General features: G+C 44.0%; 1 protein-coding gene across 3 annotated transcripts in view; it reads right to left on the reverse strand.

The window, feature by feature from the left end:
• Positions 1–17682, reverse strand: part of ADAMTSL1 (ADAMTS like 1) — an 825746-nt gene that overhangs the window by 114267 nt on the left and 693797 nt on the right. For all 3 annotated transcript variants that reach the window (XM_045509897.2, XM_045509896.2, XM_010946030.3), the window contains 3 exons: positions 16174–16353; positions 8025–8178; positions 6036–7155 (listed from right to left, as the gene is read on the reverse strand). In XM_045509897.2, coding sequence (XP_045365853.1) covers positions 6036–7155; positions 8025–8178; positions 16174–16353 — 1454 coding nt within the window. The remainder of the gene's footprint in view (positions 1–6035; positions 7156–8024; positions 8179–16173; positions 16354–17682) is intronic.

The following is a 17682-nucleotide window of genomic DNA, read 5'->3' on the forward strand; positions in this document are numbered from 1 at the left end:
AGAACCACCTGTAGGGCCTGTTAAGATGCAAATGACCGGGCCTTACTGTAGAAAGAGTTTCTAGGGTAGGGTAGGATGGGGGTGTTTGCATTTCTAACAAGTTCCTGGTATTTACTGTACACACTGAATATGGGAACCCCTCCTCTATCTCCTTTTAAAAGTTTAGAAGTTTCAAGAGAAGTACTGGGACCACTGGGGTTTAAAACAGACGTGAGGCCCAAGCTGTTGCATTCTCCATAAACCCTTCACTCTGTCTTAGTTTCCGCGGAGCAGGGACCTTTCCTTATTTACCATCTCACTGTCTGGTGCCTGTCACTGTATCTAATGCTCAACAAATACTTGGAGAGTTGAAGGGACAATTGCAAAGGGCCCCTTACTAACCCCCCAGCTTCTGCTCATGCTTCTCTCTAATCCACTCACCACAAAGCAGCCAGTGTGAGTCTATAAAAATGGAAATTAGGTCATTTCGTTTTCCTGGCTGAAATCCTCCAAAATCTCCCTGTGGTGCTCAGACTAAAACCTAAACTCCCTTTCCTGGTCTCTGGTCACCCTCGTGGCCTCATCCCACACCACCTCTACCTTCTGCCTGCTACACTACGACCAAGTGAACTCTTTTTGGGTTCTTTCAACACAATAAAGTCATTTTCCCCTTGGGAGGGGTGGGTGGTTTGCATTGCCTGTCCCTTGCCCAGAAACACTCTTCCTTCTGATGTCATATTGCTGGACGTTGGTCATCATTCAGCTCTTGGCTTATAGGTAACCTCCTCAGAGCACCCATCTAACGTGGTCACCAGATCATTCCTTATCAAAGACCTGTTTTAACTTTCTGCCCAACACTTTGTTGTGTGCTTTTCTGTGTTTATTGTCTTGCTTCACACTCATTCATTAATTCATTCACTATTTACTAAGAACCTGTTTAGTGCCAGGTACTCTTCCCAGCACTGGGGACACAGCAGTAAAGAAAGTCTCTACTCTTATGGACAGGCAATCAACATGTAAATGTGGAATATGTTAGATAACAATTAAATTCTGTGCATAAAAGAGCAGAGTTAAAGAGTTAGAGAGCGATGAGGAGTGTTCTTTCAGATAGAGGGATCAGGGAAGGCCTTTGTGATGTGTGCCCTCTGAGCAGATATCTGAATGCGTGAAAACTGCAAGAGAACATGGACTTTTACTTCATTCACTATAATGTTTCAACAAATAGGTATGTATCTAACATGTAAGAGGTAGATTAATAAACACCTATGGAATGAACAAATATGCATACCTCTCTCTTAGCACCTCAACACTGCAATCACTTCTCTGGTTTCCTAACTAGTCTCATTGACAGTGAATGAGCCTCCTTTTTCTCCATCCCTAGTATCTAACATAGGGTCTGGCTCAGAGTAAGCACAGGAGAGTTTGTGAAGTAAAGGAAGAAGCAGGGATTATAAAGAACCAGTCTCATAATACACTGAGGGACATCCTGTAAACTAGTGTTTGAGAGGCCGACATGTGCTTCAAAGAATCATGTGAATTCATTTTAACTAGTAAATTACATATATGATGATATGAATAGTATCTGAATTGTGAGTGGTTCTGCAAACCAGTTTCTTTCAAATCTAGCTCTGGCATATTTCAAAGCCAAGAAGTAACAGACTTCAGTTTCTTTCTACCTTGACCTATCTTGCTGGCTCAGGCTACTTAGAATATACTTTAATACATTTGCAAAGTCCTGTAGACCAACAGCCAGCCGAAGCTGGCAGACTCTTTCAGAAAGATGGATTTGGGTACTAAGCAAAAACAGACTAACTGAAGTATCACACTGGGCATTTCAGCACTTCTCTGTTCGAAAGTAAATGAGCATTTCTGAGCTGCTACCACAGACAGTAATGATGACAAGCAATGAAACCCAACACAAAAGAGGTCACCAACAGCCCAGAGCAATGCAGTCCCAATGGCAGCTCTGTGCCTCCTGCGTGCTCTGGGCAGATACATCCACTTCTTTTCTCAAACAGCACTTGGAAAACTGCAGAGAAAACTAAACTTCAGCATTATTTCTTACTAGCCAGCTAAGCAAAATGGAAAAATTATGATGTGAAAGATCAGAAACAGAAATCTCTTATTTTTCCCCACTGCATGCCATTAACTTGCATTACAAAGCTCCGTCAAGGCTACAGGTAGGAAGAAATCATGATAGTGGTAAAAAATGGAAAACTGTTTGCCCATTTCCCCCCACCATGTGCTTTCCCTCTTAATGTTATCCCCACTCCCACTCTGACGAATGTCCTGGTGCTTGAAGACACAGGATTTGCCCTCTCCTCTCCTAGGTCTAGAACTTTTCGTAACTTTAGCACCTGACCGCCATGTTTGTTTTTCTAGCTGGATGCCACTGAAACTTCTTCATCTTAAAGCCGTTAGACTCTTAATGCCCATGAAAGTGAAAATTAAAAGGCAAAAGTCATATTTCTAAATGGTATGTCAAGAATGATTGGTATCCTTGAGATTCCTAGGCCAAAAAATTGTTCATTGATCAAAAAAGTACTTGGAAAACACTGCATACTATACCCACTTGGAATATCACAACACACGTTGTAATGCTTAGAGTTAAAAAGTGGAGAAACTAAAATGATATTCAATTGAGGGGTAGTTAAATGCATTCAAGAAAAGTAATCAACTGTTAAAAAAGGTGATACATACTACTCTGAAATGTCTCCTAGACATGTTGTTGAATAAAAATCAATTCAAACTTCTAAACATGAGTAACATCCCATTAAAAAACATGAATCCTACGTGTGTATATGTTTTATATGTAACACAATAAAAGACATAACAATTCCAAAAGGATGTATACCAAATTATTAAGGGTGACAGCCCCTGGGGAATAGGGTTGGGGGCATGAAGGAGACTTGCATTTCTGCTTTATAGATTTAGGTATTATTTGAATTGTTTTATAGCCTCTTTATTACTTTCATAATAAAAAAGAAAAAATCAAATACTATATTAAAATAATAGAAGTAAAATCCAGCAGTAAATACATCTGTTTAGCTTTAAGTGAGGTCGTCCCCACTGATTCCTGCGATCAATGAATCTCTACTTTGTAGAGCACTCAGAAACAAATTTTTCAACAAATCTTGAAGTTACTGTGCTCAAGGCTGTCCCCACTCTCCATCAACACATGGGTTTTAACCTCTGTGACCTTCTGTGAATGAGCAAAGGTGGTAGATGGGACCTCAGAGATGATCTGCTACAACTCCCTCATTTTAGAAATGAAGGGATTAAGGCTGAGGAAAGTGAAGGGGTTTGACAAGACAAGCCTGAAGCCCTCAATCCTCATCTAACTCCTTCCACATCTTCCCTAGTCACCAGGTGACATCAATGGCCCATGATCCTTGATTTCATAAAATAAGCTCTAGCACTCAAGGAAATTGTCGGGACCTCTGAGGAAGCCATAGACTCAATGTTCTCCCCGTAGTTCCAGGCAGAGCAGAGCCCTGATCGTCCCCTCCCCCTTCCCAATGGCCTGCCTTCTCCTACAGCTTTTTGGAGGAAGTAGGCTCTATTCAAAGGAAGGGACCCTGGAAAAACCTGGTAAAAAAACAGCAGGGGTCTTGAGGCAACTTGGTATCCCTAGTGAAGTATAGGAGATGCGTGCAAACATGAACTTTTTCACGCAAAACAGTAAGAGCCTGAGTTGGGCAGGACTGGGTTTGAATCTGTTCTTTCGATTCTGCCTTTTACCAGCTACCTAACAGTGGTCAACTTCTTTAATTATCATGAGCCTTGGTTTCCCTACCTCTGAAATAGGGATATCTGCTCATGTGTTACACCTTGCAGTGGACATTAACTGAGTTGATGGCTATGGAAGTTGCTAGCATGGGGGCACAGTTACATTACTTAGTAAAGAAATGTTAATCCCTATGTTCTTCACACAGCCCACTGTGACTCCTTTCGATCTAAATAGTACCCATCCTGGGCAACAGGCCCAGGTAATACACATAAAACAGTACCTATACTTGAGAAACTGGCTGGCGGGAGGCATGCATGATTTGGGCACAATAGGTGTGACTGTGCAGTGACAGAGGTGAGTTCCACTGCACCATGCACCTGAGCACCAGGGTACCACTTTCAATCAGAACCCATCATCCTGGGGTCTGACACCGGCACTGCTTCTCCATGACCCAGTGGCCTCAAGGGGATTGACTGCAACTTTGGTCTGACTCACAAATTCCTTACAAAGATTTCTAGAAAGAACTGCAGGGATCTGATCAAGCAGTTAAGCTCATCAAGGAAAGTATAAGCTGGGGACCGAGAAGCAAACAACAGGAGCGGTTACCATCCCAGGCTCTCCAGGCACATTGTCTGCATCCAGACCTTATCTTCAGTGTTTATATGCGGGTCCAACACCAGTGCCTCAGCTTTCTCACTACCCATGTGGTAACAATAATGGTACTCACTCCACAGGGTTTTTTTTTTTTCCCATAAGATTAAACAAGGTAATACCTTTACAGCATTGAGCACAGTGTCACAGAAAAAAATTCTTAGATTGTTATTAAAGCTATTTGATCTGTAAGTACTCAGGCTGAGAGGCACTATTATTGGCATTTCAAAAGCACAAAAGACATGGGCAGGACAGATACAGGTCACAATTTGTTCATTAAGTCTCAGAAGAGTGGACATCAAATCTCAGTAGAGTCCAAGGAGTACTCTTTTGGAACCACGTAAATCTGATATTGAATCCTTGGTCTGGCTCTTACTAAAGTGTGATCTTCTGGGAGCTCCTAACCCTCAACCATCTATGTGAAACTGGAGGATAATGTCACTCTTGCAGTTGACAGTCAGAAGAAATGCAACAACATATAAATAAATGTGGCATTCTGCCTGGCACAATAAATCCTGGCTTCTTTCCCTCATTACTCAAAGCCAGCAAGCTAATGAAAAAGATTAGCTGAACAATAGCATTTCAAAGTACATTTAATGAAAACAGCATTCTTCATGGATTCAGAGAGGATACAAAGTTAAAATGAGGACTTTGGACTGGAGGACCTTAAAGGTTCCTCTCTCATCCATAGTCTACCCTTCTCCCATTGGCTGTTTATCTTATTTTTGTCACATATCTTGGCTCTGCCACCTAATAAATATGATCTTCAGCAAGTTGCTAGACTTTCTTTCCTCTTTTGTACACCTAGTTCTTAGGACTACTGTTAGAAGTTGGTGAGATAAAGCACAAAAAGAGTTTACACTTGCCTGGTAGATAGTTACTACTCAGTCAATGCCAGCTTGTTGTCAGGGCCACTATAAAGATGAAAAGAGGATGTATGTAGGAAGCATGGCATGCTGCTTGGCACATAGGTAGTATTCAGAAAATACTATCATTATTATTACTTCTTCCATCACTATTGATTTTACATTGTGAATGGCCATAGCCCAAGGAAACCAGTAAGTAATACATGCTGTCATCCCAGTAAAGACATATCAAAACAGAGCTACCAAGAGATACTAGAATACTTAATCACAGGTCTGACCAGGAATAAAACCTTTCTGGAATAAATAGTCTTGTCCAGTCCAGACAGAGGATGGGTTCACCCACGGGAGCAAAAGAAGCTGGCTGCACTTTCTCCCCAGCCCTGGGGGACCACACACATGGAGACAGCATCCTGGTGTGTAAGCTTTTCAGCAGTTCATCTCACAAAATGGTACTGTAATAATATCTTGGCCTGGAATGATATCTTTCTGCCAAAAGTTCAAAGCTATCCAGAAAGTATCTCATTAATCTTTGGGAGCCTATGGGGATTGGGGTTGGTAGGCATTCTCACTATTATTACCTTATAAAGATGAGAGCAGAAAGTTTAGAGAAATGAAATAGTTCGTCTTTGTTGCAATGGTCTATCAGTGACGAGAGAGGGCTTGAAACCCAGGATGCAAGCAATCTCTGAGGCCCAGTGCTTTAAGCCACAGCCTTGGAAACACCTTGAAGGAAGAATGAATAGGTGCCTCCCGCAAAATGTGGCCCCTTGCCCTCCTCCCTTCCCAGCCCAGGTAACTGCAGAGCTCACCTGTTGCTGAACTGAACCTCTTCTCCGTTCCTGGCCCAGCTGATGGTAGGCTTTGGGTTGCCTATGGCCTCACAGTGCAGAAGCACACTCAGTGTCCCGCTGGCCAGGGCCACAGTCTGCCCCAGGTGGGTGACCACCTCGGAGGCTGAGAGCTGCTGGGCGGCTGAGATCTTCCGCAGGATGACGGGCTTGCGGTGTGGCCGGCGAGAGCCGCCCCCCGCCTCCCCGGTGGATGAGGTCCGCAGGAAGCTGCTGAAGCCTGACACGTGATTATGAGGAGTGATCGCCACTGGAGGAATCCTTCGCTCAGGTGGCTTGAGGAGCACATCCTGGTGCTCTAGGTGGCTGCGGAAGATCTCCTGGGCCAGCTGGGCCACCAGGTGCTTGCTGTAGATGTCGCTGAGCTCCTTGGGTTGCTGGGAGAGGTTCCGGAGGATATTGTCCAGGCGCTGCTGATCAATCACTATGGCGAAGGGCACAAGGGCCTGCTCGGCGTTCTGGTCCTCCTCTGAGGACGTGTTCCTTTCTGTGGAGTCCTGGACCTCCCACGAGGCCAGGGGCTCTCCAGGCCTATCCCTCTGCTCCAGCAGCCGAGAGACAAGGTCATCATAGCGGCTCCCAGCATCAGCAGGGAGACTCCGCTTCTCAGTCTTGCTGCCGTTGGAGAAGATCCCGTTCTGGTGTTTGTGGGTCTGCAGGGTCTCCTTCGGGCTGGCCTTCCTCACTGCTAGGGCCTCCTCCTCGCTCCTCGGGCTCAAGGGCCGGGTTACCAGCTTCCGGTTGCCTCCAATGAGCTTAATCACAAACTGCTCCCGGGCAGGTCCCACTGAGCAAGTGTAGATGCCTGCATCAGAAGGCTTGAGGCGGTGGATCATCAGGTACCCAAAAGGGGCCATGGTGACATGGGCAGAGCTGATGAGGTGCTGGCCGTCTTTCTCCCAGGTGATGAGGGGCTTGCGAAAGCGCCGCGTGGGGCACCGCAGCACCACTGTGGTCTTGGGGAGCAGGTAGGCAAATCCCCCTACAACGAAGTGCAGCTTCCTCTGCCTGCGGGTCTGGATGTATATCTTCCTGGCTGCTGCTATGTGAGGACTGTGCTTTGTGGATGGCCGTCCGGGCCCTGGAATGAAGCAATGAAAGGGAAGCCAGATGGATGGAGAAGGAATATTGGACAGCAGAGAAATAGGAGTGAGGTGCAGTGATGAGAGAAGACAAAAGAGAGGGCGAAGAGAAGAGAAAGTGAGATGTTGGGACAAAAGAGAAAAGAGGGAAAGAAGGCACTTCAGAGTTTGCTTTGTCCAGGGCCTTCATCTACCACCTTCTGTTTTCCAGGAGGAACAGGCTACCAGCTGTGGACCATCAAGCTGCTGCCACCATCAAACCCTCGAGAACTAATGGGATGCACTGGGGCAACCTGCTATCAGCCTGTTGAGCTTTCTACCCCTAAAAAGCTGAAATGCAAGATTCTAGATGGAGGGTGATCCCAGGGGAAAGGCAGTTCCTCTCATTAAAGGGACTTTAAAAAAAGAAAGAAAGAAATCGGTATCATAAAAAGAGGCAGAGGACAAGAGAAGGAGAATGTCTTCCTTTTGAGTCCTGCAGAGCACCAAGGCACAGATGTACATGGAAGAGACCCGAGAAGTGTTATGCCTCTGCGGGTTAATATTAAACAGAACAAATCTGTTTAGAGTAGTTTAAAACCCTGGAGTGGGTAACATTAGACTTCATTAGTAATATGCTGACTCCAGCTTCCAGATCTCCATCTGCCAGCAAGTGAACTTTGCTCTACCTCCTGCAAACTGTTTTTCCAGTGAAAAGGAGCATCCTGCCTATAATTAAGATTCCTTTTCCATCTCCAGCTGAGCTTACCAGCCTATTGCCCTCTGTGGGCTTTACTGACCATCTTCCGTTTGTTGGTCTGGGTTTAGGGAAAGCTACTGCTCTTGGCTCTGGCCGTCTCCCTACCCCCCCAAGCGCTGGTGTACTCACTTGCACAGGTGGCCAGCATACAGGGCCTGATAGACGAGGAGAACGGCAGGGGAGGGCACAAGGAGGAATTGACAATAGTTGAGACCCCGGTTTTCAGCACCTTTCGGCAAATGGCACTTCGAGTCTGGGTACCCTCCCCGCAGCTCGTGGAACACTGGTGGGGAAAGAAAGGCCAAATGCTTGTAAATGCAGGAAACTAGAGGATAATAAGTTTTGTAGGGGCTCTCAAATTCACCAAAATATGAGAAAAGCAATAGCAACTGGGAGAGAGAGAAGTATTAATTATGTAACAATGTAGGAAGACACATCCACATCGCAGCCAGGTTCTAGTCTAAGATCTTGCACTCTCACATTTCCTGTGGACATTTCACCTGCTTTTATTTTTATTGGGCTGGGCTTTAGAGTTACACATAGATCCTGTGTTCAAATCCTACTTTGCTATTTCACTAATTGGCAGGTTACTTAAATTCTCTGCATCTGTTTCAAACTTCTTATACTTATTTTGCAAGACTGGGAATTCATATATTTTATGAATATATGATATGATATATTGTAAAATTGCACACATGGAAATGACATTTAACTAATACTAATCCCTTTCTCCTTCCTTTACAAAAGAACACTATAATATTCATATGTCAAGTATCAGATAGTTGTTATGCAGCTACTTTGTTAGGGGGTGGGGTGCTAAATGGTATGAAACAGAGATGTGCAAGATGGTTCCTAACCTCCAGGAGTTGGCATCAAATAATGAGAAAACACTGAAATCACTGTTAAAATGAAATAGCATATTAGGGACACAGAAATCAAAACCATAATGAAATACCACTTTATAGCCACTGGAATTTCCATTAATCAAAAAGACAGACAATAGTGTTATTATTATAAGTGAGGATGTGGAAAAATTAGTGCCTTCCTATATTGCTGGTGGGAATGTAAAATAGCATGGCCCTTTTAGAAAATAGTTTGATAGTTTCTGAAAAAGTTAAACATACATTTGCCCTATGACCCAGCAATTTCATTCCTGGGTATCTTTCCCAAGAGAAATGAAAACATATAGCCACACAAAGACTTGTATGCAAATGTTCATAGCAACATTATTTAAAATAGCCAAAAGTGGAAAATAAGAAGGGGAGAAGCAAGATGGTGGAGTAGAAGGACGCTTGTAGCTCACCGTCTCCCACAAATACACCAAAACTCACATCTACGGACCTACTCAGCCAACCAGAGCACCTGCTGAACTCCCAAAGAACATCACCATCTTTGAAAGACAAAGACGCCAAAAATCTGGTAGGAGAAAAGGAAAAAAGAAGAAAAAGCAAAACAGTGCAGGACCAGTCCTACGGGGAGGGAGCGGCAAAGGAGAACTGGCGCTTGTTCGCTGGGTCTCCCCTCTCCAACGGAGAGGCCAGCAGGATGAAAGGGGAGCCTCCGAGGCTCAGATCTGCCCGGAGTACCCTTTGACCGACAGAACTGAGTCAAACGGGCACAAAGGGTCCCTGCGACACCCAGGACACCCAGCCCAAGACGCGAGCAGGCAGATGGGGCCAGGACAGGCCGCCCGGGCCGGGCGGAGGACTGGGGCGGCTGCACTGAGGCAGCCCAGAAGGACTGCAGGAGGCTGTGTGCCATGGCTGGTGGGGGATACAGAGCAGAACAACCTCGGTCCCCCATAAATTGCGAAAAAAAAGCAAAGCGGAGCCACGGCCGCCACCTCCTCCTGTGCGCAGCGCCCGGGCGGGGGAGGGGCCGAGCCCTGAATCCGCACCCGGGTGTTCCACAACCTTCTAGGTAGGACTGAGATTTGTTTACATCCTGAGGCGTATAGGATCTTTCTGTCCTGGCACCTCAGAGAATTTGCACCACCAAGACAAACAAGGAGCTGAGATTTGGCATGGATCAGGGGCGGGGCCGTTCCGCGGACTTCCCCAAGCCCACCTTCAGAGCGCCGACCTGAGGCGAAGCAGGCACTGCACAGAGCAGCGGAGCGACTGGCTCCAGGAGAGGGCGGGCGGCCACCCCCACCCACCCCGTCCTAGCAGGAACGCAGCACCTGACCACGGTGCTGGGAGGAGGCACAATCCACCCACCTGCCTCCCCCCGCCCCCAGCGCAGCATCTGAGTGCGGCATCGGGAGGGGGAGTGACCTGCCAGCCCACCGGTTAAAAGCTCAGCTCCTGACCCAGTGTTAGGAGGGGGTGCGATCTGCTAGTGGACAGCCATTGGGGGCAGCACAGACAAGGGCACCAACAGAGGGCCTCTGGAAACAGTAAGCTGAGTTCGTGAAACAGGGCGAAGACACAAAGACCTCTCAATAAAATCATTAAGAGCACACCGTCTTCAGCAGAACCAGATAACTGATACTCCTTAAGCCACAGTACCAGAGAGATATGAGCAATATGAAGCAGAGGAACCACTCCCAATTAAAAGATCAAGAGAAAGCCCCTGAAAGCACAATCAAGGAAATAGACATAGATGGCCTACTAGATCAAGATTTCAAAAAAGGACTGATCAAAGTACTGAAGGAACTAAAAGAAATAGTGTTTAGCGATATTAAATATGTCAAAAATGAAATGGAAGCTATAAAGAAGAACCAAGTAGAATTAGTAAACTGATTTGCTGAGATCAGAGCTGACCTAAAGGCTGTGCAAAGCAGGCTAGACAATGCAGAAGAAAGAATAGGTGACCTAGAAGACACGGCAACAGAAAGCACCCAATCAGAACAGTTGAGAGAAAAACAAATAAAAAACAATTAAAATAATATAAGGGACCTATGGGATAATATAAAGTGTGCCAATCTACACATAATAGAAGTTCCAGAAGAGGAAGAAAGAACAAAGGGGATTGAAAAGGTATTTGAAGAAATCATGACTGAAAACTTCCCAAACCTAAAGAAGGAATCAGATATCCAAGTACAGGGGGCTCAGAGGGTCCCAAACAGGAAGAATCCAAACAGACCTACACCAAGACATATCATAATCAAGATGGCCAGAGTCAAGGATAAAGAAAGGATCCTAAAGGCAGCAAGAGAAAGACAAAGAGTGAGTTGCAAGGGAACCCCCATAAGGCTCTCAGCTGATTTCTCTACACAGACACTACAGGCCAGAAGGGAGTGGCAAGATACATTCAAAGTCCTGAATGAAACAAAGATGCAGCCTAGGATACTCTATCCAGCAAGGCTATCCTTTAGAATAGAAAGAGAGATAAAGAACTTCACAGACAGGTAAAAACTCAAAGAGTTTAGCAACACTAAACCCATGCTAAAAGGAATATTGACATGTCTACTCTAAATAGAAAAGAAGCAGGATGCTACAAAAATGAGAAACTCGTAAATGGAAAGGAGATAACTGCCACGAATTACAAAAAGAATAAACACAAAATTGTAAAAGAAGACATCTAAATAATTAAGAGTGGGAGAGGGAAGCAAGGAAAGCCATTGTGGAAAACAGTATGGAGATTCCTCAAAAGACTAGGAATAGACTTACCATAGGACCCAGAAGTCCTGCTCCTGGGCATCTATCCAGAAGGAACCCTACTGCAAGGAGACACCTGCACCCCAAAGTTCATAGCAGCACTATTTACAATAGCCAAGACATGGAAGCAGCCTAGATGTCCATCAACAGATGACTGAATAAAGAAGATGTGATTCTTCATTTTTTTATTGAGTAATAGTTATTTTACAATGTTGTGTCAAATTCTAGTGTAGAGCAGAATTTTTCAGTCATACATGAACATGTATATATTCATTGTCACATTTTTTTTTGCTATGAGCTACCACAAGACCTTGTATATTTTTCCCTGTGCTATACAGTATAATCTTGTTTATCTATTCTGCATTTTAAAATCCCAGTCTGTCCCTTAACACCCCCTGCCCCCTTGGCAACCACAAGTTTGTATTATATGTCTATGAGTCTATTTCTGTTTTGTATTTGTTTTGTTTTTGTTTTTGTTTTTAGATTCCTCATATAAGCGATCTCATACGGTATTTTTCTTTCTCTTTCTGGCTTACTTCACTCTGAATGACATTCTCCAGGAACATCCATGTTGTTGCAAATGGCATTATTTTATTATTTCTTATGGCCAAGTAGAATTCCATTGTATTAATATACCACCACAACTTTTTTATCCAGTCATCTGTTGATGGACATTTAGGTTGTTTCCATGTCTTGGCTATTGTAGTGCTGCTGTGAACATTGGGAAGAAATGTTCTGATAATGCGCTACAACACTGATAAACCTTTGAAGACATGCTAAGCTGAATTTTACAGTATGTAAATTATACCTCAATAAAGCTATTAAAAGAATTAAATAACAATAAAATAATTTAGTAAAAATATAAAACTAGAAGACGTGAAGTATTATAAAATTAACACTAACAACTGGTGAATGCTTATTGTATACCAGTGGTTTCTGGCCTAGTCTTGATGATGGCTGAAGTCTGGATGGGTTTAGAGAACCAGGGCTATGCATGGGTGGCAGGGAAATATCCAGAATCAAGGTAGAAGAGTTCAGTGCACAAGTTCAAGGTAGGTTTGAGGGCAGAGCTAAACCAGCTTGACTGAACAGAGGGGCCAACTGGAGAGTGTCAGGAGCTCAAGAGGTAGTTTGGGGCCAGACATTGGAGATGTTTAATTTTCAGACAGCATGTTTGGAACTATTCCATAAGGCAATGAGGAGCCATTAAAAAAGAGAGGAGTGAAATGATGAAAGAGGTGTTTTGAGAAGGTGAATCTGGCAACGGTGCCTGAGAGGGTTGGGAGTAGGAGACAGATGGCAGGCAGGGATGTCAGTTAAGGACGTTAAGCCACAGTAGTCCAGGCTTGAGATAATAAAGGCTTGAACCAGGGTCATGGCAGTGTGCCACGTTAACTTGAAAAATGACAGCAAAAGCCTCCAAAATACTATCTTCTATTTCTAAGTTTTATATGCTAGCCCATGGAAATGAACTATTTCATGCAATGCACTTTGATTTCTACCACCCTGAAAGACACTTAAGATGAAAAATATGGGGATGAGAATCAAATCAATTGCTTTTGTTCCCTGATGATGGTGGATTCCAGATTCCACCCACCCCTTATTTTCTTGTAAATGACAGCATAGCACCAAATCCAGGGATCAGGTGGGATGGAGGTAAAGAGCCTGGAAATTTTAAAAGCATGGTCATTTCAGTGCTGCCAAGGAGAAAAATGGAAAAATAGACTGGCTGTTAGAAGATCAGTTTATGATTTTGGTCCAGTTCTTTCTCTAGGCTCAATTTCCACATCTCTAAAACAGGGAAACTACCCTAGAGCCGGGTTTTCAAACTCTGTTCTTTAACATGTTGAGGAAATGATTTAGTGGCTTCTCGGGTGATCTGGAGACCCAGCCACTGGAGATCCGGGACCCCTTCCCACACTTCAACCAGGACAGCTTTGATTTGTTCTGTTTTATATTTCTGGCTTCATAGTAACATTTCAATTGAAAAAAGGGTTTTGTGGCTTTAATTTTTAAAAGAACAACTAGGCTATCGGCTCTTCTAAGTTCCCTCTAGCTGCAAAATTGACTATTCTGACTTTAACTTCTTTCATAATTTTGGGAGGGAGGAATTTCTAGAAAAATATGATTTAAAGATATTTAATAGCCAATTTTTTTCCAAGAGATGCAAGTGTTTCTTTTAAAGAAAAGAAGTAAGGTCTTCTGAGAGGTCTTTTCTCAGCATAGAATCTGAAAGCAATTTTATTTGAAGTGTTTAAAACTTTGGCTTAATTCTGTCTCTGAGGGAGTCTGTGCAGTAACCAGGAGATTAAGCCCAGATAGCTAAGGATGCAAAACACCCATAGATCATCCAGGTCTTCCTCTCTCCAGGGGGAGTTGTGTGGGGGTTGTGGAATGAATGTCTCATCCTAGCCAGAGGGCCAAGGGCAGGGATGTTGGGATGACAGGCCCACCAGAGCCTCTGTGAAGACCCCCAGGAGCACTGTGTTGTGACACCAGCTTGAGTTTAATCCTAGCGCATCAGTGATTACTTCCCACCACTCCCAGCCCCCTCTCAATGTTTGGAATTTCCATTCATCTATCCAGATAATGCAGACCCGAGTAACATTCTTTGGATGATGGCTAACTATTCCTAGTTCCCCAAATGGAACTTCTGCCTCCTAGGAAGACCAGCAAAGCTGGTGGGGGGCCTCGGCCATGACCCTGGGTTCAGCCAGTCAAGTTAAGTGCTTTCTTTAATTTCTTCTCCTTTTCCTGACAATGAGGAAGGATGGAAAAAAATCGTAACAATAATAATGGTTAACTTTTACCAGGCACAAAGGACTTTATACATATCATTTAATTTAAGCCTCCCAATAACCATGTTAGTAGACACTATAATCATCTCCAATATTTAGCAAAGCACAGTAAGGCCTAGAAAGGTGAAGTAATTAGCCCAAGATTATACAGCCAGGAAGTGGCAGAGTCGGGAATTGAACTTAAGTTTGCCTGTCTTTGAGTATGAACTCTTCACTACACAAGATATTGTTCTAAAGGTCTCCTTTACTTAAGGGGACTCATGGGCTTTCAATGCAGCCACCTTCTTCCCTGACTGCCTAATCACAAGGGCCAATCCTTCAGATTTCTGCATCCCATATGCTCAGAGGCCACAAAACTCGAGGAACACACAAGTGCAATGACACACACAAGTCCGTTCATCAGCATGCCACTCATGGACGTTGTAGACTTAAGAGAGCCACATCTTTTCCAACATGCCCCCAAGAGAGCCACTCACCTGGCAAACACATCAGTGCTCTCTCCCGCTCCGCTAGTTTCCTTATGATTTTTTAATATACGATCCCACACCCCAAATCAACAGTCTGTGGAAGAACTGTCACTAACATGTTCATGCATGCTCATACACATACACCCACACACTCATCCCACACACTTTTAATCTTCTATCCCTCTGAAATAAAATTGTTTCTAAAAGATGAAATAGTAATCACCTCCCTTCTGTTCTGAGACACATGGGGGAGCTTCCATCAGAAGGCAATTTTACCGCCTGATTATAAAACCTATGGTGATGTGGGTTGACTATCAATGCAGTGCCCTCAGTAGGTACCATCTGATGACCTTTACATGGGCTGATAAAATACGGGGCAAGAATTCTCAGAACGTAGGTTGAAAGACGGGGCATCTTCATTTTCAGAGGCAGCTTTCCCTGCTGTGGAAGCAAGTGTCTCTGGGACGTATTTCAACCAGCAGCAGCTCCCTCCCTTGAGCTGGATATCATACAGAGGCGGCGATGAGATCAGCGAGGCCAATCCAGATGCTTCTATGCAAGAAATGGGAGGGTCCTGAACCTGGTTTTGACACAGAGATTTTCACTTCAGGCCTAGTAATTCTGTTCTTGGCTAAATCTGCTTGTGAGGCAATACTTTCAGGGGGATTTCTTTATGGAAGATACACAGGTCTATGAAGCAGGGGGGAGTTGTAGGTAATTTAAAGAAGGAAGCGAGGTGGAAAATAAGTTGAAGCTGGGTGGCAACAAATTAATTTATGCTTGTGTTAGAGTAGGGATGATTTAGAAAAGTAGGTTAGTTGGGGGTGTATCCCTAACTCTGAGGTAAGTCAGGAGTGGTAAGGCGGATGCAGTCATCTCCCCAAATGCGAGGCAGCAGGGGAAATCAAGTTCTCCTGCTGGGAAGCTTCTGACAATTGAGAGCCAGGAAACTGACAGGAAAGAGGCAGGATTTCCTTGGCCTTCTTTTCCTAATAAATCATGTTCCTTGTTGTCTGGTAACTTGGAAGAGAAGAACGAGAGAGGCTTTGCCCTTCCTGAGGAGAGACAAGAAACATCTGGGAGGAGGAGAGGTAGGGAGATCAGGAAGGCGGGATTGAAGGTAGAGGGCACCCAGTATTCTGAGCAGCACCCAGTATTCTGGTGTTGTTCCATGAAGAGCCCATTTGCCACTCCTTGCTTCTGACTGTTGAGTAGGGCCGGCCCCTTAACTCATGTCCCTGCAGCCTGGTTAAAACCTAGTTACACACTACAGTATAGATGCTTACAAAAATTCTGTTCCAAAATGTTAGGAGGATTCTCTTGTTCTGTTCTTGCCTTCTATATGTGTAAGGTTGAGTGCCTCCTTTTTTGTCCTTATTTATCCTTTGTTTCTCCTTCTGAGCCTACATACCTCTGTCCAGTTAGAGAGAAGCCACTCGCTGGGACAGTCCTCTTTCTTGCAGGCTTGCTGGGAGGCTAGTTTGGAGGCTGAACAGAAGGTCTCAGGAAGCTCCAGGAAACTGCCATCAGCCATGCGCTGTTTGCAAAGGACCTCCCGCTTCTGGGTGCCCCCTCCACAAGTCCTGGAACACTGGGGAAGGAAGAGAACGTGGACTCAATGTAGGACAGCAGCATGTCTGACTGTCAATCCTTACCTTAGCCTTGGCTGAGTCAGGAGTGAAAAAGGAAAGGAAGAAAAAAAAAAAAAAAAGGAAGAAAACCCAGGAACCAGTTCAAAGGATTTTACTTCCTCTGCTTGAAAAGAATATTGTAGCAAGATCTACACCCTCCACAATCTTTTTTTGAAGTATTCTATTTTACTTTATGTTTTTAAATTTTTAAAAATTTTAAATCTAAGTATTGAATTTTGAATGAATTTTGTAGCAAGATCTACCCCCTCCACTCTGAAACTCAAGTATTTAACTAGAGCATCCAGGAATTTCAAGGGCCTTTAAATCTTAGAAAATGTCTCCTAAAGTATGATTTGCTGTCACCCAAGACAACTGGTTTAAAAGGTTAGTATAATAGGGTGTTAAACATTTATGATCCAGTGATAATAATCTGTACTGTTTCCAGAATGAACAAGACAGAGCTCCTGCCATCAGTGTCAATCCGGAGGAATGAACCTGCAGAGAAGGCAGCTCTTTCTCCCTGAGTGTGAACATCCACTCTGCCCTAGTGGAGGGGTGGTAGAGTTGAGGCTTGGTTTTCTGAAGAACTCCCTGGAAGACCTTTCTTGTAGGACTGGTGATTTCTTAGGGCAGTGGGACCAAGAGCCACTGAAATTTGGGATACAAGAGAAATATTCTTAAGTACTATATATATGAACAAACAACAAGGTCCTACTGTGTAGCACAGGGAAACTATATTCAATACATTGTAATGGCCTATAATGAAAAAGAATACGAAAAGCAATATATATATATAATTGAATCACCAATATACCAGAAATTAACACAACACTGTAAACTGACTATACTTCAATTAAAAAAAAAAAGAAAGAAAAATATTCTCATTTTAGTGGTTTTCAGAAGGACCCCAATCATACTGTTTACATGTAATTTAATAGTTCTGATCTGGTAGCATGAGGGGTCAGGAGGCTTTTATTCCAAGTTTTTGTCCCCTCCCTTGCCACTGCAAAGAAACCATCAGTTTCTAGGTGAGCACATGACTTTCTGGCATACAGACTGTATTTGCTGACCTCCCTTGAAGGGGCATGTGACTAAGTGCTGGCCAAAGGGACATTCATGGAAGGGTTGTGTGCAAGTCCAGGGAAATGTCCATAAAGAGGGTGTGAGATCTTCCCCTTTCCTTCCCCTCCTTGCTATCTGGAATGTGAACATGATGTCTAAAATTTAACATTCCCCTTTGGACAGTGCTGGGCAAAAAGGTAGAAGCAGCCTAGCTTCCTGATTGTGAA

Source organism: Camelus bactrianus, chromosome 4, assembly GCF_048773025.1.
Source record: "Camelus bactrianus isolate YW-2024 breed Bactrian camel chromosome 4, ASM4877302v1, whole genome shotgun sequence".
NCBI classification, from domain to species: Eukaryota; Metazoa; Chordata; class Mammalia; order Artiodactyla; family Camelidae; genus Camelus; species Camelus bactrianus.